The sequence below is a fragment of the Phalangium opilio genome, unplaced genomic scaffold (genome assembly GCF_054372755.1).
Source record: "Phalangium opilio isolate 3A_F unplaced genomic scaffold, DU_Popi_V2 ptg000009l_1, whole genome shotgun sequence".
Classification (NCBI taxonomy): Eukaryota; Metazoa; Arthropoda; class Arachnida; order Opiliones; family Phalangiidae; genus Phalangium; species Phalangium opilio.
The window spans coordinates 8671536-8696382 of NW_028324146.1; the positions used below are offsets into that span (position 1 = coordinate 8671536).

A 24847-nucleotide genomic window follows, 5' to 3' on the forward strand; every position below is an offset into this window, starting at 1 on the left:
TACGCACCATAATAAGAATGAAAACTTCTAAGCTATAACCCGATAACGATTAGCCCTTCCACTGATCTAATTGCCACCATGATGCATTCCGTAGCTAATACCCGTTTACCATTAGGCTTTTCACTGGTCTAAATGCCAATATGATCTTTTCTTCTATTAATAAATCTAAACTTGATTATTTAAATGTGTAAATAACTTTCGGCTCACTCTGAACCGTTAATGTCCCTTAATTACAGACACGAAAATAAAAACCCACAGTTTAGTTCACCTCAAGTCTCAATTATTTACTCTTTGGTTCACTAAGCCTAACGCAGATAATACTTGATTTACCCGATTGAGTCCAGGCCTAAACTTCCTTCATGAAATCTTTATAGCAAGGATTATTCTATATACAGATGTAGTATAGCTTAAGTAATATATAAACAGCAATTTCAAATAATAATATTAAAAAATATCCTTGGAATATCAAAATGAAACAGAGCTTTAAAGCTAGAAAAGTACTAAATGCATCGTAGTTACGAAAAATATTTCCGCATATTCACTTTATATTATGGAAAAAGTGAATATTAAGGTTCTGTAGGATTTCTTTACACATTAAAGCAAAGCGAACTGCTAAAGCAGCGCGCTAGTGTAACAACGGACCGACACACACAGACAAAAACATAGACTGCTTTTTAACTCTTTCCGTATTAATTTTGAATTGAGAAACAAGATTATCTTAAATATTAAAACAAATATATAATTAATATTTGATATTTTCTTCGTTAGTTGTTCGCCTTATTGAGCTTTACATCGTTTTAAAAAAGAACAGTTAAACATTCTTGAAAGACTTGACTAATATTGACGTTTAAAATGAAGCATACGCCTGTTGCTTCGCCTTACTCAAATAGGTAGTATATAAAGGATTCGAATCGCAGCTGTAGATAAGAACATCGCAATTGCGTGAACCTTTGGAGGAAGACCCCTATATTAGTACCCTGGTAATGGTAAAACAGTCAACGTGGTCGTCCCCTAGCAAAAACGTTGAACTGACCGGTCCCAGGTGCCTAGAAAGGCTTAAAAAAAGTGTAAACATTCTATACACTCATTTGAAAGTTTAGAATCACCTTGATTTTTAAAAGAAAACCCCATTTTGATGTTTTTACGTTGGTACGCCAAGATAACAAATAATATATTTTGATCGGTTATAATTACTAAACATCTGATCTAAACTTACAGTTCACAACATAAATTGCACTGAAACTTTTTGAAGGCAATTTTAGCGTGAGTCAAACCGTTTAATGAGCAACACTTTTCTAAAATTAGAATTCAAAACTCAAAATTATACCCAGTTATATTATAAACCAAACTAATATAAATATAAAATTTTATTTATTTACTAAATATGGGCGAAGTTCTAATATGGCTTTTTTGTGAGAAAAATCTGACTTTTGACGTGTCAAGCACCAGCGAATGAATGTACCCCATTCCCAAATTTCTGAACCTTGGCCTCTCGGCATGAGAAGGGGTTAAAACCGATTCACCAAATAAAATATTAATTATTCTTCCTCAGATGCTCGAGTTAACTACATGACGTCAATATGTTTATATCCTTTACACCTAGAGTAGGTTTTGAACACGTTTAAACCCCGGCGTTTCGGGTTATGCTCACTTTACGATAAGTTTAGATTTTAAACGTGTTTTTAGAGGCTTTCAATGCGCTGTTGTGTTTAGTTTTTATATGTTTAGCTATTACACCCATTGGTACTAGTTGGTGTTTAGTTTTCGCACGTCAAATCTAGGGGTTTAGATTTTCAACATGTTTAAATCAAATGGATGTGCTCAAAACCTATACGTTGTTTTTTCTGTGAAGTTTTCATTAAAACCCGGGATAAACCAAGAATATTTAGCTGAAGAGGGAGAAAAGTACCGGGCCTTTCAGATGGAAAAGGAGAAAAAAGGCGATAGAAAACCACAAGGCATAGGAGTAACGATTTTTGACGAAGTTAAAGTGATAGATAAAGTGATTTGGAATTCTAAATCAAACGAATTCAAAGGTTTTGCCATGCCAAGAGAATCTTTCAATGACTTAAAGGACATTTTTGAACCCAAGCACTCCAAAGCTCCCTCTGCTACACAATATATCTTGCAATTTATCTGGAGGGATCTTACATCAGACTACCATCTCATTGGACCTTATTTCACCTCTTCATCATCGTTTCAACAACACTTTGTTGCTGATGCTCTTTTTAAAACTTTGGAGGTGTTTCATGCTTATGGATTTTGTACTTTAGGGCTAGTGTGTGATGGTGCTAGTGAGAATTTGGCTTTGATCAAAGGAACGCTTGGACTAAAGGGTCCAATACCGACTGACACAGGAAATCTAAGGTTCCATCCCAATTTTCAGAATCCTTTTGCCGCAGGAAAACTAATTCATTGGATTATATGCCCTTCACACCAGCTTAAAAGTATGGTCCAAGCCCTTTTCTCGTCCAAACCCAATGGACCTAAACAGTTCTCCAGAGGCGGTATAGATTTTGGTTGGCGTGATATTCAAGCTCTAAAGCGTAGAGAAGAAGCTAGATTTGAGAGGAAGGAAACTAGGTTTGTCCCAAAACTCCTTACCAGCTACATTATTAGAGATTCGTGGACCCGTTTGAACGTCACCCCCAGCAAGATCATGCAACAAGAACCGGTTTTATCAGAATTGTACGACTTTGCAATAGGGAGAATTGGTAAAGAAGAAGAGAGGAAAAGCGCAAAATTAACATACGATTATTTAAGAGCGTGCAATCAATTATTTGAAAAAGGTTTATTGGCAAAAGAGATGATAACTGTGGAAGATCTTAGTTGTATCGACTCAATTAAATTGGGATTTGCATATTTCACGGATTGGGTTAACGAGGTGTTGGAAAACCCAGATATAAACTTGACCTCCCCACTTCAAACAGAATTCTTAAGTTGGCAGACCTGGGATTTACTAAGAATCTGTGTATACGGAATGATCGACTTATCTGAAGATTTCTTATTACAGTATCCTGAGTATTTCATCTCTCCACCACGAGTAAATGGAAGTTCCATTGAAAGCTTTTTCTCCCAAGTTAAATACGCAGCAGGGAGCAAAACTTCGGGCATTTCCTACGAAGCTGGCTTAAAAGCAGTGTTATGCAAAGGGAATATCCACGGTCATAATGCTAGTAACAGGGACATAAGGGACACTCATCTGTACATCCAAAATGTTACTTTTTAAATTAAATTTTCTATTTTTAAGTTTAAGACTTTACAACCAGTGACTGGAAGCAAACATACGATTAGCTCATGCTTTTACAAAATAAACAATTTTCAAATTTAAAGGAACAAATGGTTTTTATTTCAAAAACAAACAAAATTAACACTCAACTATATTCAAACTCTTTGAAAATCTTTCTTTGGCGCACTCTAGCGCTTTTCCTTGTGGTTATAAGAGGTTTGCCTTTATGAGCTTTGCAAATTGGATTGGTGTTTTCGAGTAATACTTGTTCATCAGGTATAAAGGCTGAGACTTTGGATATCACAGTTTTACTCGCAGGATTGTCAATTTTTTTAGGAATAACAGTTTCATTTTCAGGATTGTCTATTTTTTTAGGAATAATAGTTCCATTTTCAGGATTGACTATTTTTTTAGGAATAACAGTTCCGTTTTCTGGATTGACTAGTTTTTTAGGGAGCACAGTTTCATTTTCAGGACTAGCAATGTTTTTGGGAATCACAGTTTCATTTTCAGGACTAGCAATGTTTTTGGGAATCACAGTTTCATTTTCAGGACTAGCAATGTTTTTGGGAATCACAGTTTCATTTTCAGAACTAGCAATGTTTTTGGGAATCACATTTTTATTTTTAGGATTAACAATTTTTTTAGTTATCACATTTTTATTTTTAGGATTAACTATTTTTTTATTTATCACAGTTTCATTTTTACGACTAACAATGTTTTTAGATTTCTCAATGGATTTATCCATTAAACTTGTTTCTACTTCACTTGACATTGTCTTGGTATCAGTTGTAACTTCAAAGAGCTTCTTTTGACGTACTCTACCACTTGCCCTCACGTTTGATCTCTTACCCAAACAATGTAATTCCTGCGTATATTTTAACTGTGTTGAAAGCTTGCTTGGAGTATTAAATGTTGCAACTTCCGGTATAACAGTTGTAGTTGGTAGCACAGTTTTAGGAGGTAGAGGTTGTTTCCATTTATGATGATCTTCATTAGAGTAATTTTTTGATTCTATCAATTCTTGTGCAGCTTTAGTTTTCTTAGAGGCAGCAGAGGTAGAAACGCCAGTGGATTGTTTTCTTTTTCTAGACGGAACTGGCATTTCATCCTCCTGAGCTTCTAGATCTTCGATAACTTTAATGCCAAGTTTGGAGAGGTTTTTAACTGAATTAGAATTTCTTTTTATGGTTAGAGTTGGTAGAATATCGTCCTGAATTTCAAGATCTTCATAATCATCTTCAATCAGGTTCTTTTTCTTACCAGGTTTTGAAAGGTTTTTAACCTTTTTAGTTAATTGTTTATTTCTCGTAACCGCAGCATACAGTTTATCCCTCAAATTTTGCCCGCCTTTACCAAGGCTTGAACTTTCTCTGGCAATTTTATCTTTAAATCCCTCAAGGAATTCTTGAATCCTTGAATTTACTAATTTTCTTAACCAAATTTGTAAAAAATCTTTCACACCTGGGTTTGTTGGGGGACAATCTGAGGGTAAACCCCTACAAAACAAGATCCAAAAGGTGTTTAAATGTTTATTTATTTCTTCTTTGCAAACCTAAAAATAATTAAAATAACATTTAGAACAACAACAGAAACAAAAAAAGCAATATTCTAGTACTTATAATAAATTATGATTATACCTTTATCATATTTTCTCTGTTGATCTCGAAACCTTCGGTAGACGCAAATTTTCTTGTAAGGTTTATTACAAGTCGAATGAAGGGTAGAAATTCTTTTTTTGGAATCATTAAACCTCCTTTTTTCCCATAATCACGTATCTTCAAACAAATGGGCAAATTTGCTTCTTTTTCTTGTTTTGATTGGCAAATAACTCTAATCATTCTATAAACGTTGCGTTCCCTAATTTTTTGACTCAAAGAAAAGCTGTACTTTTCTTTTAATAATTTTGTAACGTTTTTTATCTGACCAATTGAACCACCAGCCAGTTTGTACAATGTAGCTTCAGATTCGGACCCCATGAGGTTTCCATTTAAAGAAAAAAACTGCTCAAATGCTACCAGCTGCTTATCAATTTCTTCAGGTGTATGTTCCATAACAGCGTTACTATCAATGTTTTCCAATAATTGGGCATCTATGTCAAAATCTATATCTGACCTTTCAAATTCATTAACATCCGTGTCTTCCTCTTTCTCGGGTTCGATCTGAAGACCACCAAAGTCGTAATTCTTTTGAGATTCTCTTAGTTTTGAGAGACTGAAGTCATAAACCACTCGAACCATAAAATTGAAAATTATTTCAAGATCACGCCTATCACAGTTGGTTCCGACTAGGTATTCTTCAACATTTTCAAAAAAGCTGTCTTTTAATTTACTTGCTTCATTCAGATATTGCAATTTGAAAGTGATGATTGTTCCAAATGGTATTAACGGTCTTGGAGGTTTTGGCTTCTTTGTGTCACATTCCTTCTTTTGCTTATTTAAAAATAGTTTGGGTGTCACAATAGGCTTCTTTAAAAATGGGTTGGGCCTTTCTTTAAGTTTTTCAATTAATTCTTTAGAAGCATTATTAAAAATTTTACTAAGGTTTTCTAGATGACTATGAAGTTGTTGTTTAGCTCTTATTTTTTGATAGAGTTTGGTTCTCTCACCATAAATAGTTCCTGCCTCTGAATTTAGATGAGTTTCTTTGATTTGGGCTTTATCTAAAAATTTCCAAAATTCTGCCATTTTAATGCGAAAAAAACCCTAACAAATCATTAATATAAACTCAAAATACGACTGTGAGTCTGTGACCCGCGAACAATCACAACATTTCCAAAACGTCGTCTGCTTATACTAACTACCGTTCAGTTCAGTTTCATTGGTTGATCTCTTTTTCCGGTTTTTTACCGGAAATACGTAAGCGCCGAGAGTAGTGTTATTTTCTCTCACTGGGGTTCGCATATAGGTAACACTTTTTTGGCGGGAAGAAAATGCTGGATACATTAGGCCAGTGTGGCTGAGTAACTTATAGGGAGCTAGTATATGATTCACTCATGATATAACTTGGAAGGTTCTAATATATAATACGAAATTATCTCCTTGGAAAAGTCGCCTATTCTATTTTTAGTTCTTCATTGTTCAAATTTGCAAGATATTTTTTCTGAAAACTGATAAAATGTTTACGGAGTTTTGTATTGAAGCTGTAGTTTATAAGGTGAAAGGAAAACATCTGTCCAGAATGTGCACTTATATACTTGCTGTTAGAGCTAACGTTTATTTTTATTTCTTTTTCATAATAACGAGTGTTCAGCATTATCTATCCATTATCCGAGCATTAGTTAATAAACTATACCCACGTCATTTTACTATTATCCGTATTGGAGATCTATTTCTGTCGATAGATCTCCAATACGGATAATAGTAAAATGACGTGGATATTAACCAGGTCCACCTTAAGAAAACGAACGGTATATCAAAAGTTAAAGGGAATGCGAATTTACAATTTCATATCATATTTTACCACGGAAGTGGTATTATGTTACACTTTCAAGTCTCTACTCTCAAAATATCAAGTTTTAAATATAATTGAACCTAAGTTTCTATTTTTAAAATCCATTGGAAAATCACGAAAACTCCGTTTCCATATATCAATAATTTTGTCTTGTCGAGCTTGTTCGCCCGTTTTATGACATGAAAGGAAAAAAAGCGCGGGAATCCTATACGCTTCTCGAGCTTCTCGCCAGTCTAAACTCTGGGTCTGATAGCAGAGAGAGTGGCACCATCGCACGTGAAAAATATATCTGTGACGTTGGCCTACGGGAAAGTTTTACCCTTTCATAAAAAATGGATTTCAAATAATACCATATGAAGCATTTTCAAATGCATATTGCCAAATAACCAGAAATCGGAGAATTAAAAGCTTGATATTTTTGAATTCAGAGAATTTAATTCTATCTTTTGTTATAAAAATCGTAGGTTTTTCAAACGAAGCCTCTCATTCCCTTTTGAACCCTTTAAACATTAATTCGTAATTTCTTAATATCGTGAATGGTTTCTTATATGAATTTTGTTTTTTCTCAAAATAAATTATGTACATTTAGTTGAATGTTTCGAGGTTTAGTGATTGACTATTAAACAATTCTATTGTTTTTTATTCCCACCACTGAAACACGAAAACTTTGAGGCAAGCTTTTTAAAAAATACCGTATCGTTTGTTTTGCAGATACGAGTCTAAGGAAACAGTGTTATCAAACGGCATCATATCCGAAGTCATTATTTTAAGAGCCGATCGACGGGACTCAGCCCTGTACTCTTGCTCCGCAACCAACTCTTTCGGACAAGATGAAACCAACATTCAGTTAGTTATTCAAGGTAATTAATTGGAAATGGGGATTCAAAGTTTGAAAGAAAAAGAGACTTGTCGGCAATCCTACCCTATAGGTGCCGACTACCCTATGTCCGCAGGTGGAAACTTAACCCGAATGCAAACTCCGTTAACACCTGATCAAACCTCGAATACTTCCATGATTAATCAAGAATAAGACCTAATTAACCGCATTTTTTGCCAAGGACCCAATTTGCTTTGGAAATCCTGAAAAAGAAAGATTTACCTATTAGCTACCCCAACTCGTATTTCTTGCAATTTTATCTGGATGTTCCAAATTATGACATCGGTATTCCATTTTAATCTGTATTGGGGCAGTAATAAAGCTTTTCGTAGACCGTTTTATTCTGGAATCGTATTGCACGGAGAAGTACAAAAATTGGTGCAATCTTTTGGCAATGGTTCAAACTATGTTCATTGCTCAAGTGATATTGTAATCTCCGATTTTATAAAACGTTTTTCCTGTACCCTTGGTAAACGTTTCTTGAAATTCTTAATTTCAGAAGTACCGGACCCACCGCAGGATCTGAAAGTGACCGAGTACGCCAGTAGAACTGTTCGCTTGCATTGGGTGCCACCGTACAGTGGCAACAGTTCTATCCTCGACTACTTGGTGCAGTACAAGACCGACACTGGTAATATTATTACAATGTGTCTTTTATTATTTTTAAGCCTTCACAAGGCAGAAAGAAATAACTGAGAGATTAATAAAAGCAAAATCAACTATTACATGCTCTCCTTTAACATTGACTTCTCGTTTTATAAATTCTCTCTACCTATAATAAAGAAATTGGACTTTTGAGGTATTCTCATTAACGTCTTAGAAAAAAAAAAATTGGAATATTATCATAGATATTGTAGTTTAACCTTGGTCTTTATACTGAATTCAGTTTACCCGCCTATTTCTCCTAGTATTTTAACTGTGGCAAGAAATATTAAAAATTTTTATTGCTTAGAATTAATCGCTAGTCCAAAGCGAGTGCTTGTAGTGGTGATCGTGTTTTCACCAAGGCACACGCATTAAATTAAAATGAATTCAAAATCTTTAGCGAAGTTGCTCTATATGAATGTAAAAACATAATTGTCACTGTATAGGTGTTCGCTTTAATTGGGTTTTGTCTTATATTGTTCAGACAAGTGGCACACCCGAGCTTTCAACGCATCCGTACCTGGCGGGGAATCGGAAGTGGTGGTAAAAGGCCTCTATCCGGTGACTCAATACAGTTTTCTCGTCACCGCCATTAACGCCATTGGTCGAAGTGAATATAGTACCACTATTACAGTTAGAACCAACGAAGAAGGTAAAGGAGTCGTAATAAAGGGTTTTCTAATATAAATGCTTTACCTCTTTTGGTTAAAATTTGTAGCTCCCGGCGGACCACCTCTAAAAATTAAGGTCATTCCTATCGGATCTCAGTCCATCAAGGTTACTTGGAAGGTAAGTCATTTGCGAAACGTGTACGCCAACGTAAAAGCGTGCTATGGACATAGAATTGATAAATTAAAATTTTAATTTATTATTATTTTAATAAAATTTAATTTTCTTACATTTTTGAAATCTTCAAAATTGAAGTGCTCAGGCTGACTCTCATTTTCGATAACGAAGCGTTCATTTTTTAAAAACGACCATACAGAAAAACTAACCACTTAAAGAGCGCCTTAATAAAAGAAGCACAATGTGAATTTAAAGCTGCACGTGGTTCCTCGGTTTCAAATTGGTTAGAGTTCCCTATAGCCGTTTATGTATAACTAAAAAATTTGCGTTAGGCTTAGCAAGTTAGCTTCTAAAATTTATCGCTATCTCTTAGGTGGAAGTTTATTTATGATTACATAATATTTTTAACAAACTAAAGCTTTAAAAAATGGTTTATTTGCCGTTTAATCTTGTCTTTAACCAACTAAAAACTGTTTCAGCCACCGCGCCGCGATTTGCATTACGGAGAAATTAAAGGTTACTACGTTGGCTACAAAATGGGAGGCACGACGGACACGTATGTCTACAAGACCCTCGAGACGGACAGAGACTCGGAATCGGACCAGTGCTTATTGTCCAACTTGAAACGATTCACCAAATACAGCGTCATCGTTCAAGCTTATAACGCCCAGGGTGCTGGTCCGCCTTCCGACGAAGTTATTGTTCAAACATTTGAAAATGGTCAGCTTCATGTTTTTTTGCAGTTTCCAACTATTTTTCTTCAAGTGCTGATGTTCTACTCCAATTGTAGATCCTCCTAGTGCACCGAATTTAAAGCTGTCTTCTACAACGCCCACCTCTATCGCCGTCTCATGGGAAATGGACAATTCTGATGTTACACCAATAAGTGGTATGACCCTTTTATTTGCGTACTTGCCATGAAACCATGCGTAATTAGGGGTTCATCATAAAGCGAAATTATTGAGGTTCTAGAATAGGACCCGTGACGGAGGGGTATGAAAGAAGAGGCGGGTCTTATTTTCGTTATGGCGTTGTATGTATATCCGGGTCAAATAAACGTCGTCTGCCCCTTCGTCTGCCAAGTTGGAATGGGCTTGGATTGTTTTTTTTTGAAAGAACATTGCTTAAAAATGGAAGTTACACAAGACATAGGGCTTGCAACTGAAAAAAAAAAGGGGAAGACCCAAGAAAATTAAAAGTGAGTTAGAATTGAGTAAAGCTCTTCATAGATATTACAGCACGAACAAGTTTTAACCAAACACTAAGCTCACAAAACTCCTGGCCATGCACTAAGCATTGGTTAACTTCACCAAATTCGTTTACAAAATCATGAGGATAGTAGACATGATTGGCTTAAGAAAGAATTAGCGAACACTTTTCACCCTTACAGATGTACTCCAAATCCAAAACACCGGCACCAAATTCACTAACTACCTTCTTAATTGCTATTAAAAACAATTCCCGAATAATTACCGGACCCTCGCATTTAGACGGCTCCATTTTGAAGCCCTGTGAAGACGCTTATCTGTACAACGCAAGAGGGGTCGTAGTCATAGCGACAGAGGTAAACAGGAATTACGTATTTTTGGCCCTCCTTGTCAGCAACGTCACCAATACGTAGTTTTAGTGAGCCAATAAGATAATTTAATTTTTTGGTTACGTGTTGAAGGAGGGGCTATATACTCGGCTATGAGTCGGACTAAAATAATGGCCAAACGTTGTGCATTCCGTCTTAAAAAAATAAATCTATCCCTGATTGCACTAAAGTAGAATAGTTAAAGTATAATTTAATACATTTTCGAGATTTCTGTGAACTATGATAGCGGTCCGGAAATGGCAAACACGTTTACTCCGATTTGCAAACCACGACCGTGACTCTCAGACACACAGATCAGAAACACTCCGTGACATCCGTCACTCGAAGAGGTAAAAACATAAAGAAGCAATAAAACGCAATCAAAAGCAAGGGATCGCAGGCCATTTGGAAAACCTTGGAATCATACATGCAAAATAAAAGGAACAAACCCACAATGGAAATAAAAAAGAGTGGTATATGAAACTCCAAAGAAAATTGCTGAAGCTGTGAACATGGACTTCCCTTAATACGTAAATGAAATCATAAGATATCAAGCGAACCAATTCGGTACAGCAAACTCAGCAGCTTCCTACTACCTACCAAATTACGACGGATAAAGAGGTACTCCGCCTTATAAACGGAATCAAGAATAATAAAGGGGAAGAACCTGTAATAGTAAAGAATACAGGAATCCTAATGGCAAAACATATAGGAGAGATAATCAATGGAACAATAGGGAACATCATATTCCCAGAGACATCGAAAACAGAAAAAACAGTTCCCACTCATAATGAAGAAGACACAAGCGTAGTAGGGCTTAAAAAATATCAACAAACAAATATAAAGTTATATTAACAGGGATGAACTATTGCACAGACGACTCAATGTAATCATTATCTTTTATTTAATGAGTACTTTATACTCTTATAAGTGGATTTTTCAATGGCATTCAAAAAGTGCGACATGAGATTTTATTACAGTAGCGAGAAGGATGTGAACTAAAGACAAGAGCCTGAAGAACAGATAATAATATACTGATATTAAAAGACACACACTCTAAGAAAAAATCGTTCAATAGGTATTCAATTAGACGTTTAATCGTGAAAGGTATGCTGGATTACACAAGATGACCATGAAGTGTTCAATCCTGACAGTTTGCCTAATACGTTATGAGGTCAAGGATGATAGGGGGTGGATACGAATTCTGAGAGAAATACGCGCCGTGACTTCGGAAACGATTGGGTCTGGTGGGACACTAAAAATAGGGGAGGAATACTCGGGACGAAATTTAAGTGGGCTACTTCCAAATTTTAGGCTATTTAGCGCCATCGTGTTGGCTTAATTTTACTTAAATATGCCAAAGTCATTTTAAACTGTTTCGCTCACAAATAAAATTTGCAATTGAAACTCTGAATTTTATATAGAGTTAATATTTAATAATTATTGTTTCGAAATTGTTGCTAAAATAATAGTGCTCGTAGAGAGGCTGCAATAGGGAAACGCCGGCAGTGATTTATTTGAAGGCGCTAGACGCGTCTGCTAGAGTTCTTTCTTCCGCTTTCTAGGGGCATTGAAAGCATTATAAGATCAAACAGATTAATTTGATTAAATAATGTTTTTAACTTTTAACTATGGCGTAAAATGATAATTTTTTGAGCGAAAGAAGAAAAGATTTTATTATCAATGTAAGTTTTTTCAAACAGTAAAATCACGTTTGGTTTCATCACTATGAGTTAGAAGTTAAATTTCATTTTTTAATCAAATGATTAATCTTTTCAATCGTCCTTGAAAGCGGAAATAACTCTAGCACCTTCAAATAAATCCCTACCGGCGTTTCCCTATTGCAGCGTCATCTACGTACACTGTTATTTTTGCAACAATTTTGAAGCAATAATTATAAAATATTAACTCTAGATATGAAATTTAGTGTTTCAATTGCAAATTTTATTTATGAGCAAAATAGTTTTAAATAACTTTGGCATATGTAAGCAAAATTAGGCCGACACGATGGCGCTAAAAATTGTCTAGTTTTGAAGTAGCCCACCTGCATTTCGTCCCGAGTATTCCTCCTCCATTTTTAGCGTCCCACCAGACCCAATCGTTACCGACGTTACGGCGCATATTTCCCTCAGAATTCGTATCCACCCCCTATCATCCTTGATGAGGTTTATTAACAAAACTTTCATTAAAAATCCAATAATATTCCATAATATCTCAACAATTTACTGTAACATGCTTATTTACCCTAAATTAAATAAAAATTGGTCTTTACAAACATCATTTTACATTAATATATATTATTATATATTATTATATATTATTATATATTATATATTAATTATATTTACATAAGACTTCAAATCGTTGGTACGCAGTACGCAATTAACATCGGAGAAATTACCACTTTTCGTAAACCGTCCAAGGTGTGGGAGTTCGATCTTATGGAATCTTCCCATTTTGGATACGGTCAAATGGGAATTCGGTCCATTGGAAAGAAATCAACACAAGTATAGAAGGTTGTCAATTAAACAGATCTAATGGTCCGCTAAACAATTCAAACTGGCACCTTAAGTATGCCAATTTGTCACTAAAGCCATTCCAAACTGCCTCTATAAGCTTTGAAAATTGTCATTTACACCATTCAAAATTGACACATTATATGTGCCACATTGTTAACTAAACTGTTTCATTTTGCATCCCTAAGAAATCCTACCACACACAGTGTTCAATAATGAGCATCAAAGTGCTCAACCATGCACACTGTTTTGGTGTTCAATTTTGGTACCTGTATTTACTGTTCAAAACTGAACGCAAAAGTCTGCTCCCAGTGTGTTGAGGCTTTGCACAATTATTTGTTCAGGTTGGAATAAATATTTTTTAGAGTGCACTTCACCAATCGCAATAATGCCAATCGTACAAAATCAAATGATATTGCGGATGACGATTACCTCACACAGAGACTTTAGAACGGCACAAAATAACATGAAATAAGTGCTCAGAATACTTGAAAAGTACCTTCAAAATGTTGGCCTTGTCATGAATCAAACTTAATCCAAAATCTACGATACTCATGCACCCCGAGCAGAAAGAACAAAGAGAAAGCCAAAGACGAAGAGAAAATTTATAGCGCGGCCATCGAACTAGCAAAGAAATTCAAATGTCTAAGCATATGGCTAGATGAAAAAAAACAAAAAACAAATGATATAGGTGCAATAAATAACCGGTATCCTCTTTAAGATGCACAATGCTAACAATTTTAGTATCAAAACGTGAATTTATTATTTATACCCATTTTCACCACTTACTGAACAAAACTCGTAAAAATGGATCAAAACACATCACAGTTACCGATGCTTGGAAACATGTTAGCTAGGACAATATGTGACAATGATAATGGCGACTTATAATCCATTATTTGATAAAAAAACGATTTTCGGTTTTTGATTGAGTGTTTTCATTCATATAGGATTCATTCTGCGTTTTCGGAAAGAGTCCGGTGTTTGGGCGGAAACGAAACTTCCAGGAGCGACTCGGCATCACGTGGTCAGTCATTTACATTGTGGTGCGCGATATGTTTTCCGAATTACCGCTTACAACAACGTTGGCAAAGGAGAAGAGAGTGAGATTTTCACCGCGAAAACAGATGGGGCAGGTAATGAAATAATGGTTTTCAATTTTGTAAATGGTTAGTTAATTAAACGATGAAATTTCCCGAGCGAGTAAGCCTGCTTTGTTAAGCTCACGATGCTACGCCCATGGCGTGAATAAAGACATACGATACAAACTTCTAACGCATCAATGAGTGTCACAGCGAACCTTGGAGAATTTATTGTTTCTTGCTAAAGTCAATAGAACTTTGGGTTCCATGTCTTTGCACGATTTTTTGTTCATTACGGTGATCTTTGTTGATTATTAAAGTTGTATTTGTCTTTGATTGAATTAATCTTGCTGAAAGATAAAATATTTAATTTTCAATTGTTTCTTGGAAAAATACGATATACGAAAGGATATGTTATTTCTTAGTTTGTGAAAGTACAATATCGGAATTGAAAGCCAACGAACTTTGTTATTTCTTCCCAAGAGATGAATCGAGTACTCTAGACGTTCTGTTATAGGAAAGGCGAATTAAAATTATGCTTTGCTGTGAATGAAAGCCTTTTGTATGATGTTAACCAAGTACACCTATATTCACGCTTTGGCTCTACAAATCAACGCCCAACTTTAAAACTATCAGTCAAGCTATCTTTTGTTAATTTCTCTACCGAAAAAATACCTATTTAAACTTTTGAGGCATTCGGGGCGTTTGACAATTTTTGCTTCTTGGAGATTTTCATGAATTTTATAGCGCAAACCTGCTTGGTAAATTTATATGACTGTGAACACTCCCAAGTATTCATACGGAAGTTTTTATCCCTGGCATACTGCGGAGAAGTGTAAATGATTTCTATGTCTCAGAGGCTGCGTCAATGACGTAATTGTTATCTAGGCTTTCCACATTGCCACAATTTGTGTTATTTATATTTTCCCTTGCTATAATGTAATTATTTAAATTTTAGCTCCAATGGCGCCGGACAAGCAGTCAATTCTATCTGTGAATATTTCATCGGTGCTGTTGAGACTGGACAAATGGCACGATGGCGGATGTCCCATCACTCACTTTCTTGTCAAACATAAATTGCAGCGTCATAAACAGTGGTCAGTCACAGCGGCCAACATTCCAGGGACGACAAAGACCCACATTATCGGTGGCCTGAGCGCCGGCACTTGGTACGATCTGCAAATTACGGCCACGAACGAAGCTGGACCCACGGAGGCCGTCTACACATTCCTGACGTTAGACAAAGATAAAAGTAATCATTCTTTAATTATTGTTGATCATATGATTTTTATCGATTAACATACTAATTATAAGAAAAATCTGCACAGTGAATCCTCTAGGAAATGCATCCGTGTGATTTTAAACTTCAAATTAGATTGAGATTTTATGTATAATTGGAAATTGGCATCTCCGACCAAACGCGTTACACCCTGCTTTCTTGTTAACAAAATTTCCGTGGCACGCTCCGTGTTGAATGAATTTTAGCGTGCTATGTGAAAATCATGGTGCGAGATGTAGAGCGTGCCACGAGGTTTTAATCAAAACGAAGGAAGCCCGTTACTCGATCGATCGTATGTGCTGATTTTAAATTATCTATGAAATATTAAACTAATTTGAAATTTAAAATCATTTGGAGGTTTTTCTTTGACTTTTCGCCGTGCAAATGGGTCTTATCGATAAAAAAACTTGATTTCCTTATTTTCCTACCCCTGTCTAGAAGTTTTCGCTTAATGTTGAATTTCGTTAAGAAATGATAGTTTCTTCTTAATCATGTTAGACAAGCTGGGGCGGTGAGAACTTAAATATATATTTAGCACTATGGGAGATTTCTGTTTTTATTCTGATTCACTTAGTGGTGCGTTAATTGTTTCTAACAAATCTAGAATTCATCATCATCAAAATTAACAAATTACCAGAATTACTTTTTACTCTTAAACAGTTCTTTGCTAACGTATTTTATTGAGTGTCACACGTTGTTCATATGTATTTAAGCGATGGTTTTCGAATTGAAACACTACTATTAGTGTTTCAATTCGAACAACATAAAGACTTTCATAGCTTTAAAATTTTATCAAATTTGACGCTATTCCAAATGTATCATTTAAAATAATTGACATTTTGCAGCGCTTCTGTTGCCAGCGAATGTTCAAGAGTCAACGATAGGCGTTCCGTTTTATTTGGACTGGAACGTCATTCTTCCCGCTGTGATATCGTTCGCCGTAGTCATCATGGTTGTCGTTTTCGTTTGCGTCTTAATGAAGAAAAGAAGAAGCTCGGAAAGTAGAACAGGCAAGTCATATTGTCACACAAAACGAAGATAAAAATATTCGACCCCAAAATAACTTGAGGTTGAAAGTATTTTGTACTGGAAATATAGGGCAAATGTGGGAACAAATCGTGCCCTTTAGATGTAAGAACTAATGAGATAATGTGACAAAAATATTGAATGTATAATTATGCAGTAATTGTGAAACAATAGAAATACCTATCAAACTCTTAGTATCCTCTAAACCAGTATATTTTTACCTTTTCTCGTTTTATATCATTTATCTATGTCTATATAAATCAAAGTCCTGACAATCTGACTAGGTGACTGACTGATAATCAATACCCAGCCCAAACAGATTTCTTCAATGCTGTTGATTTGCAGGGACGGTATTCGCTTTAGTAGTAATCCAGTCTTGAAAAGTGGCGGACACAAATGTTAAAATCATTCTGCATGGGATAGTGTCCACGCTCTTTAACCGATTTCACTAGTATTTAATACAGTGCTATGGGGTATACCCCATAGACGGGCCTTTCTTTGGGGCTTCGATTTAGACACATCTTTTAGAATGGTGACCATTAAAAGTAATAGAAATGTCCCTAAGCGGTGAAGGGCAACGCCGGGTGTCTTTGCTGCATGTTATTTTATAAAATCCGATATTTTGTTAAGTTCTAGCTTTCCATTATAATAGGTGCTGTTAAGTAGCAAAATAATCAGGGTACTCCTTCACATGGGGCGAAACTTGTTCTAATTGAAAAGTAGCTAACTGGCCATTTGCGTTAACTGATTTCGACGACCATCCTCTTAAAAAAATCCGCAAGTTCCGCAATTTCCATTCCAAAGTTCAGTAGATTGTGTTAAATATATTAGTTTATTCAGAAAATATTTGACTACATTATCCACTCAGAATATCTGGGATAGATATTATCCTACGTAAACTAATTGTTTCGTCCTATTAAACTCAAATAAACATGTTTTGCCTGCGCTTCCTGCAGTGACTATGAAACGTGTTTTGACGATGTTCGTGTATATTATTTCAGGAATTTATTCACCGCAGAAGAGTCACGACCCTGAAAATATGCATTTAAATTATCTTAACAAAACTATGGTTACTCTGAAAAAGCAATTGCCTGATGAATCTCCGCTCCAACATAAGAGCCCTGGTGTCTTCTACCCGTCACCGTACGCCACCACGGATATAGGGCTAGGTAAAGAACATTCCAAAGAACATAAAGTAAGCTTAAAAATAAATAGGTATTATAAATTTATTTGGTGGAATCTATAATTATAGAAGTAAAGAAAACGAAGTTAAAGCTTAAGAGATAATATTCTTAAAGTAAAGCCCAGAAATAATAACTTGAGAATTTGTTTACTCTCTTTACTTGTAACGGTTTTACTACAGAGCAATAGTTAATATGTTTTTTTTTCTTCTGAAAATGGCATGTTTATTGAAAAATTGAAGTAAGGAAAATTTCTTATAAACAATTTATTGGAGATACATTGATTAGCAGGGAAATTCGTTATAGAATTATATTTTTATAGTTGTAAAATAAAGATTGAGGTTTTTAATAAAAAATTCACCAATTATTCATAAACATGTATTTCAAAAAATGGTTGATATAACTGAATATCATGGGCTCTAGACATTTTTATAAAATGTTTGTTTTATTTTAGATATCGGACGAGCCTTTATACGCAACCGTTAAACGGACGCCAAGGCCTCCAAAGTCAGATCTTCATATATATCATTATCCAGGTTGCTGTTATCGAATTTTTTCTCGTGTTGGAATTATTATAAAACGTTACTTACTTTTAATTGAAGATGATTTTCGAAGAGCGGTGGCCAAATGGAAAGAACCATTTTCCGAGAATAGTGAAGAGTATGCGGAGAACAGCATATCAGGTCAGCAAATAATTCATATTTCTACCTCATTGAAAAGTTGGGACAAATGGGGACTCACTCGATAAACAGAAAAAAGCAGAAGAAGAGAATCTGGAGAATACGATTCTATTATAAGAAGTTCATACTAAATTTCATAGTTAACGAAGTTCATTATTTATAGTTTAACGATAGGCGCGGGGTGGAGATTTAGTTTTCTCCTTAGATGGTTCGATAATTACTTCGCAAATTGTGCTTAAAATGAAGTACAGTCTTAATGGTAGTTCCATCAATGTCTTTAAGTTTTAAAGTAAAATTTTAATATTTTGGTTTCGGGTGGGTTAGGTTAGGTTAGGTTAGTTTAGGTTTGGTTTGGTTTGGTTCCAATAATTCGTTGACACCTTTTCCAAAATATGCTCCTTTTAATTAGCTACCACCTTTTCCAAAATATTCTCCCTTTAAATAGCTACCACCTTTTCCAAAACATTCTCCTATTAATTAGTTGCCATCTTTTCCAAAAGATTTTCCTATTAATTAGCTGCCACCTTTTCCAAAATATTCTCCTATTAATTAGCTGCCACATTTTCCAAAATATTCTCCTTTTAATTAGCTACCACCTTTTCTAAAATATTCTCCTATTAATTAGCTACCACCTTTTCCTAATAATTAAAAATATATTTAATGCAAAACCACACAGTATGTCTTCTTCCAGTTCAATGGAATTTCGGTCCCATGGGACTATAATAAAATCGCACCTTTTGGCTACGTTCGGTCGAATGGGACACCACAAAAAAGCCGTTCTGTCGAATGGGAATTCGGTTCAATGGGACCAAAGCTAAATTTCTTCCATGTTTTCTTGGGTTTTTCAGGTGTTTTTTCCTCGGTCTTGATTTCGTTATTTATTGACTTGGTGTACGTCTCTAAATGGTATGTTTTTTGTGGGCCCACCTTTGATAAAGTTGCGATTAGGGAAATGTTTCAAATGTTCTTCGTAAGGATTATCGGTGGGTTTCCAGGCTAATAAAATGCCGTTGCATTCGAAGCACTGTACTAGATCATCGGTATGTAGCAAATAAAACCCCGTTCTGCTTAAAGTTTTTTTATAGTTTCCATCTTGTGGCCAGGAGTAAAAAGTATGATATCTCTGCAGCTCCGAGTTCATGATGATGAATGAATATGATGATAGAAATATTCGATTTATTTATCACCAATAGTTCCTACCCCTCTCTTTTACCCCCCCCCACACACACATTCCTTAAAATAGTATCAAAAAAGGTGGCACATTTATTTTTTAAAAATATAAAAGAGATTACAAAGAGTATTTCTTAACAAAAGGATTAAGTTATTCTTTACGGGCGCGTTTCAACATGTTTGTAACGATGACGTTCGAGATTTGGATGGTCCTGGCGCGTTTGTAGTATAAGGTACACAATACAAGGTGTGCCCTCAACTGATTCCGTATATATCGTACATTTTAAATAGTCTTCCCTAATGGTGTTAGCTTGTTATCGAATTTATTCTCTAACACGGTTGCCTACTGCGAAGTAATTACACCCGAAAGGAACACGTTTTTGAAAATCTACAATAGTTAGACTAGGCAATCACGGGATTGGAAGCGAAGATGTTTTTTACCCGAAATGCACTGTAAAAAATAAGCGTGCTTTTGGCATTCAAAAATGATAGTGACCGTTCAGTTTTGAACAACCGTCTATTGACGCCTTCTTTTTTAACTAGAGACATTCAATTTTTGAACAAGGAGTGTTTTAGGCGTTCAAAACCAACCATGAGAATTCGTTTTTGAACAAACTACCGTCATATCGATCAAAACTTAACTCTAGCATTCATTTTTGAACAGATTATATATTACCATTCAAAAATGAATCCTTATCCCATTCAATTTTGAATAACTTCTTTAAGCTAATGAAGCGTTCAGATATGGTAGTTTTGGGGTTCTTCTAGCCGTTCAAATAAGAACTTTTTGGCTTTCAAACGAGATTGCTTTTGACGTTCAAATAAGAACTTTTTGAGTTTTAAACGCGATTATTTTTAACGTTCAAACGAGAGCATTATGGGCGTTCAAACGAATGCGATATGGACATTCAAACGAGTGAAATATGGGCATTAAAACGAGTGCGATATGGGCGTTCACACGAGAGCGATATGGGCGTTCACACGAGAGCGTTATGGGCGTTCAAACGAAAGTGTTTTGGCTTTAAAAAAACACTATAAGAAAAAAAGCGTTTTATCGGTATTCAAACGTGAACGAAATTGTTAAATCTCAAAAGGTGTGCAAAACAAAATTAATTCTGCCCTAAAATTACTTGATTCCGCTAAATAAACAAAGCTTTCATTAAAAATACAATAACTTCTCAACAATTTACTGTAACTTGCTTGTTTACCGTGAATCAATTATATATTTGTCTGTATAAACATCATTATACAATAATATCAAAGGAAATGTTACGGATTATTGCGTATTTCACCTTTCCTTTATTTTTACATAGGCCTTCAAATAGTTTGATATTGTAATTTATTGCTACAAACTTATAATCGGAAGGAACTTGATAATGACCACTATGCTTAAGTGCACACTTTCTTCATATAACTGAATCATTATTTAACACAACGATTATAGTTTGTGTGTTTCAAATTCACCCGCCCTCACACATTAGATTTCTTTCTTATATTTGCGTATATTTAATATAGTATGCTCTACCACTAGGCATTCAGCGATGAAATTTGAAATCAAATTTTTTCCACCATGTATTACTATACTGCTCAATTTTGAACGTAAGCAATTGAATATGAACGCCTGATCAAACTCTCCGATGTTGCTCAATAGTGAATGCATAAAAATACAATATTAAACGTTTAATTTTTAAATTAAATTTGAGCAGTTTCGTGCTTAAATTCACACGATATACTAACCTCTTACGCACCGATCAAATATGAATGCGTGAGCGTTTAATTTAGAACAATAGTGTTCTGTTCAAATTTGAACGCAAAGAAACTATTCAAATTTGAACGCAAAGAAACTATTCAAATTTGAACGCAAAGAAACTATTCAAATTTGAACGCAAAGAAACTATTCAAATTTGAACGCAAAGAAACTATTCAAATTTGAACTGTAAAGCGTACCACCTTGGTGTTGGGGCTATGCACGTCTAAGCATTCAAAGATGAACCTCACTTTTTTACAGTGTGTACTAAAAGATCCTAACAGAGAATACAAAGGATGAACACAGTCCCTCAAAACCCATTCAAGAAAAAAAAATATATCACAATAGAATTAAAACTAGTTGAAAGGGGCAGTATACCTTTATGAAGGTGGACTTGCAAGGAAGTAACATGGGGAGGGGAGCATCGCGTGATTTCAAGACACGGAAAAAAGTACATAAGGCTGGGGTCGTACCCCTAGAAAGCATCACTTTGAACTTGACGTCGAGAAAAGAAAGTGTAGTAAAAAAGATTTTTTTAAAGAAAAAAGTGAATAAAAGAAAACTATAGGAATGGAGCAGACGTACCCTCTCGACCTTTCTCAACGGTAAGAAAATTTATGAAATTATACTTTTTTAAAGAGAAGATCTTAAAACTCTTCTCTATAGTTACATCTACGGAGTCGATACATCGTTCTCCCCTCAACCCCCATCTCCTGAACCGTCTCCAACACCAGCGTTTGACTAGTCCCAACAGTAATAAAATATTAAGAAGCAATATTTTTTTAAAAGAGTAGATCATAAAAATTTCTCTACATATACGCCTACGGCGTGGATACGCCGTACTCCCGGCAGCCCCCTCACCACCTTCATCTCCACTGCCACCCCAATCGCCATCGCCACCCCCGTCTCAATGAAACTTTGATATGCTATTGTAATTTTTCTGCGAACATTTTTGAATTTGGAATAAATTTTCATCTAAATAGTAATAAAAATTAAAGGGTACTTTTTTGGTGTAACTTAATTTTCTATTTCAGATAAGCCCCAAGTCATTGACATCTAAACTTTACGTACATCTCTCCTTTTTTATTTCCCAGACTTTAAAACAGCCGCATGTTAATTTATCTGTAAAGAAATGTGTTTCCCACCCTTGGCTGGAGTATGCACCGTTAAGGTATGTATCCTAAATTCTTAATCGGTGCGTGAAATTTTGCCGAAATTAAAAGTGTTTTTGGTGAAACATAGAGTAATTTTGATAAATGCTTTGCAAATTTATCGACACGTTTTTAACAATTTGAAATGTTTTTCAAATGACCCTTTTCGTGTCGGTAAAATGTATGCTAAACGACTGATTTCGTTTCGGTGGTCTATTCATTTTCCCATGTATTCCTATGGGATTTTAGGAATTTGAAATTATCGTTTTCGTGTCGGTCAATTGTAACCCAAATGATCAAAAACGTTTCGATTGTTTTTTACATCTAACACGAAATGCGTTGTGAATGATGCTTCTTTCAATACCGTTTTACGTTGTCCACAAATTTTTGATTACGCTGCCGATAATTTTGATAAATATAGTACTTTTAGGTCAATGCTTAGGTCTAATGATATATTGCCTTTCTGTTGACGCAACGGAAACATCTTAAACTTGTTGAGACTTGTCCTAATAACGCCCTCGGGGCAAACACCTGTAATCAATTAAATGCTTGAACCTCCTTGTAGGCGCGCGTCGAAGGTGCCGAGCGTAAGCTCGCCTGGAGCCGCCTCTGGTGCAGATCTTGGTGGTAGTAGCAATAATAAAGCAATAAATCACTCTAAAAATAAATTCCATTGATAACCTTGCAATACAAATGGTTCTACCCCCCCAAAAGCCATTAAGACACGCCTGGACATGTTTACGTAGAAATAAAAAACAGAAGGGAATAAAGGTTCACCCCCCCCCTCTCAATGTCATAAAACCTGGGATGTGGTCCAATTAAAGAAAGGACAAAATAAATTCCATTGATAACAATGCCAGGAATCAAACGGCACTGCCTTCCTCCCCCCATCTCAAAAATCTAGACACGTTTGAACGTGTTTACGTATAAATAAAAATAAATTGGGATAAATTCTTTTGTATGAACCAAGTTCGACCTCCTCCTCCCTCTTAATGTCATATAACACACACCTGGGTGGTCAAAAGGGGATTTTGTAAACTATCGAGAGTCATTTCACTTCCGAACCCTGGAGAGAGAGGTTGGTGATAAGGCTAGTAAGAAATCACGTGTTTCCTCCGATGCACCTTACGTAATATGAAATTTTTGTTTTGGTAAAATGTCCCTTAAAATCTGTGCTAAATAGAAAACATATGAGACAGTGTAGCCATATTCGTGTATACTTTACACGTAAATGTTAAGATAGGTAAGTTTTTTAGCATAATAAGTTATATTCCGGTATATTTCATTCATCTGACCACATCTCTTTCGGTATGGCCGAAAATGTTCATGAAAACTTCAAAAAACTAGGGTATGTCCCCATGCCACGTGCGGGTCATCTACACTGCCCTCATTGGGATGGGACTTTAAAAGACGTGCCTGACTGCGGCCAATTAAATTATTTCTGCACATCACGTGACTGTGCGCACTTCAGACGTTGTGTTTTAGTTCAATCCAAAAACCTTACTCTAGGAGAGCGATAACTCTCTTAGATAAGACTTCATACTGCTCTTAATGTATAAGGATGGTTTTTTGTTTGGATGTAACTTTTTTTGTATTGTTTCAACTGTTTTGAAAATATTCCACAGAACTACAATTCGGGCCCTCAATCTGTGGTTAAAATTTCAAAAAGATCCACAAATTAGTTAATTTTATAAAAAATAAAGTTGCTAAGGGTGGTTTTCATTTCAATAAAATTAGTCAGTGTTTTTGGTGAAAAAGTTAAATTTTCCCATAGAAATAACATGGAGTTTTTCTCAAATTTAGCCATTTTGTCGCCACCCTTATGAAATGAAATATTCGTTTGTTACGTTTGGGACCGGTTTTATATCAAAATATAAACCTTTTTCTAGGACCATTTTTAAGGTTTTTGCGAAAAATTAAGTTTAAGTGCTAAATTTCATGTTTTTTAATCACCCTTTGACTTACGTTGTTGCACCCTATATGTCATACTGTTGGACTTACGGCGTTTAACCGTGGATAAAGCCTAGGAGAAAGCCACTCTTGCACATACTGTTTTACCGCGGACTTTTATTTGATTTTACTTTCTTTCGTTGCAGAATCTGAATGATTTTAGATAATTTAGCTAGACTAACGATTACAGGTAATTAAGCTAGATTAACGATTAAAGCTAATTAAGCTAAATTAGCAATTACAGCTAATTAAGCTAGATTAGCGATTGCAGCTAATTAAGCTATATTAGCGATTACAGCTATTTAAGGTAGATTAGTGATTGCAGCTAATTAACCTAGATTAACGATTACAGGTAATTAAGCTAGATTAGCGATTACAGCTAATTAAGGTAGATTAGCTAATTAAGCAAGATTAACGATTACAGCTAATTAAGCTCGATTAGCGATTACAGCTAATTAAGCTATATTAGCGATTACAGCTAATTAATCTAGATTAGCGA

The 24847-nt window shown here is 35.3% G+C and overlaps 2 protein-coding genes across 6 annotated transcripts in view; both read left to right on the forward strand.

Moving 5' to 3' along the window:
• Window positions 1-22555, forward strand: part of LOC149713674 (cell adhesion molecule Dscam1-like) — a 216384-nt gene extending 193829 nt beyond the window's left edge. The window contains exons 13-26 of one of the 5 annotated variants that reach the window (XM_089849059.1): window positions 7394-7542; window positions 8059-8190; window positions 8689-8856; window positions 8923-8993; window positions 9470-9710; window positions 9781-9879; window positions 14033-14218; window positions 15123-15416; window positions 16289-16453; window positions 17471-17664; window positions 18105-18186; window positions 18253-18333; window positions 21509-21852; window positions 21914-22555. In XM_089849059.1, coding sequence (XP_089705185.1) covers window positions 7394-7542; window positions 8059-8190; window positions 8689-8856; window positions 8923-8993; window positions 9470-9710; window positions 9781-9879; window positions 14033-14218; window positions 15123-15416; window positions 16289-16453; window positions 17471-17664; window positions 18105-18186; window positions 18253-18333; window positions 21509-21528 — 1882 coding nt within the window. In that variant the 3' untranslated portion in view covers window positions 21529-21852; window positions 21914-22555. Of the gene's footprint in view, window positions 1-7393; window positions 7543-8058; window positions 8191-8688; window positions 8857-8922; window positions 8994-9469; window positions 9711-9780; window positions 9880-9955; window positions 10189-10380; window positions 11981-14032; window positions 14219-15122; window positions 15417-16288; window positions 16454-17470; window positions 17665-18104; window positions 18187-18252; window positions 18334-21508; window positions 21853-21913 lie in introns of those variants that run through there. The other 4 variants (XM_089849064.1, XM_089849062.1, XM_089849063.1 and 1 more) reach the window with 4 other exon arrangements.
• On the forward strand, window positions 1799-3229 carry LOC149713676 (uncharacterized). Its single transcript, XM_089849337.1, has 2 exons — window positions 1799-2714; window positions 2790-3229. The coding sequence occupies exons 1-2, from the start codon at window positions 1799-1801 to the stop codon at window positions 3227-3229; spliced, it is 1356 nt and encodes a 451-aa protein (XP_089705463.1).
• Window positions 22556-24847: the final 2292 nt, after the last annotated feature.

Coding starts and splice junctions, on each gene's coding strand:
- LOC149713676 (XM_089849337.1), top strand. CDS start 1,799: ATGTTTAAATCAAATGGATGTGCTCAAAACCTATACGTTGTTTTTTCT. Junction 2,715..2,789: donor CTTTGCAATAGGGAGAATTG/GTAAAGAAGAAG, acceptor TATTTGAAAAAG/GTTTATTGGCAAAAGAGATG.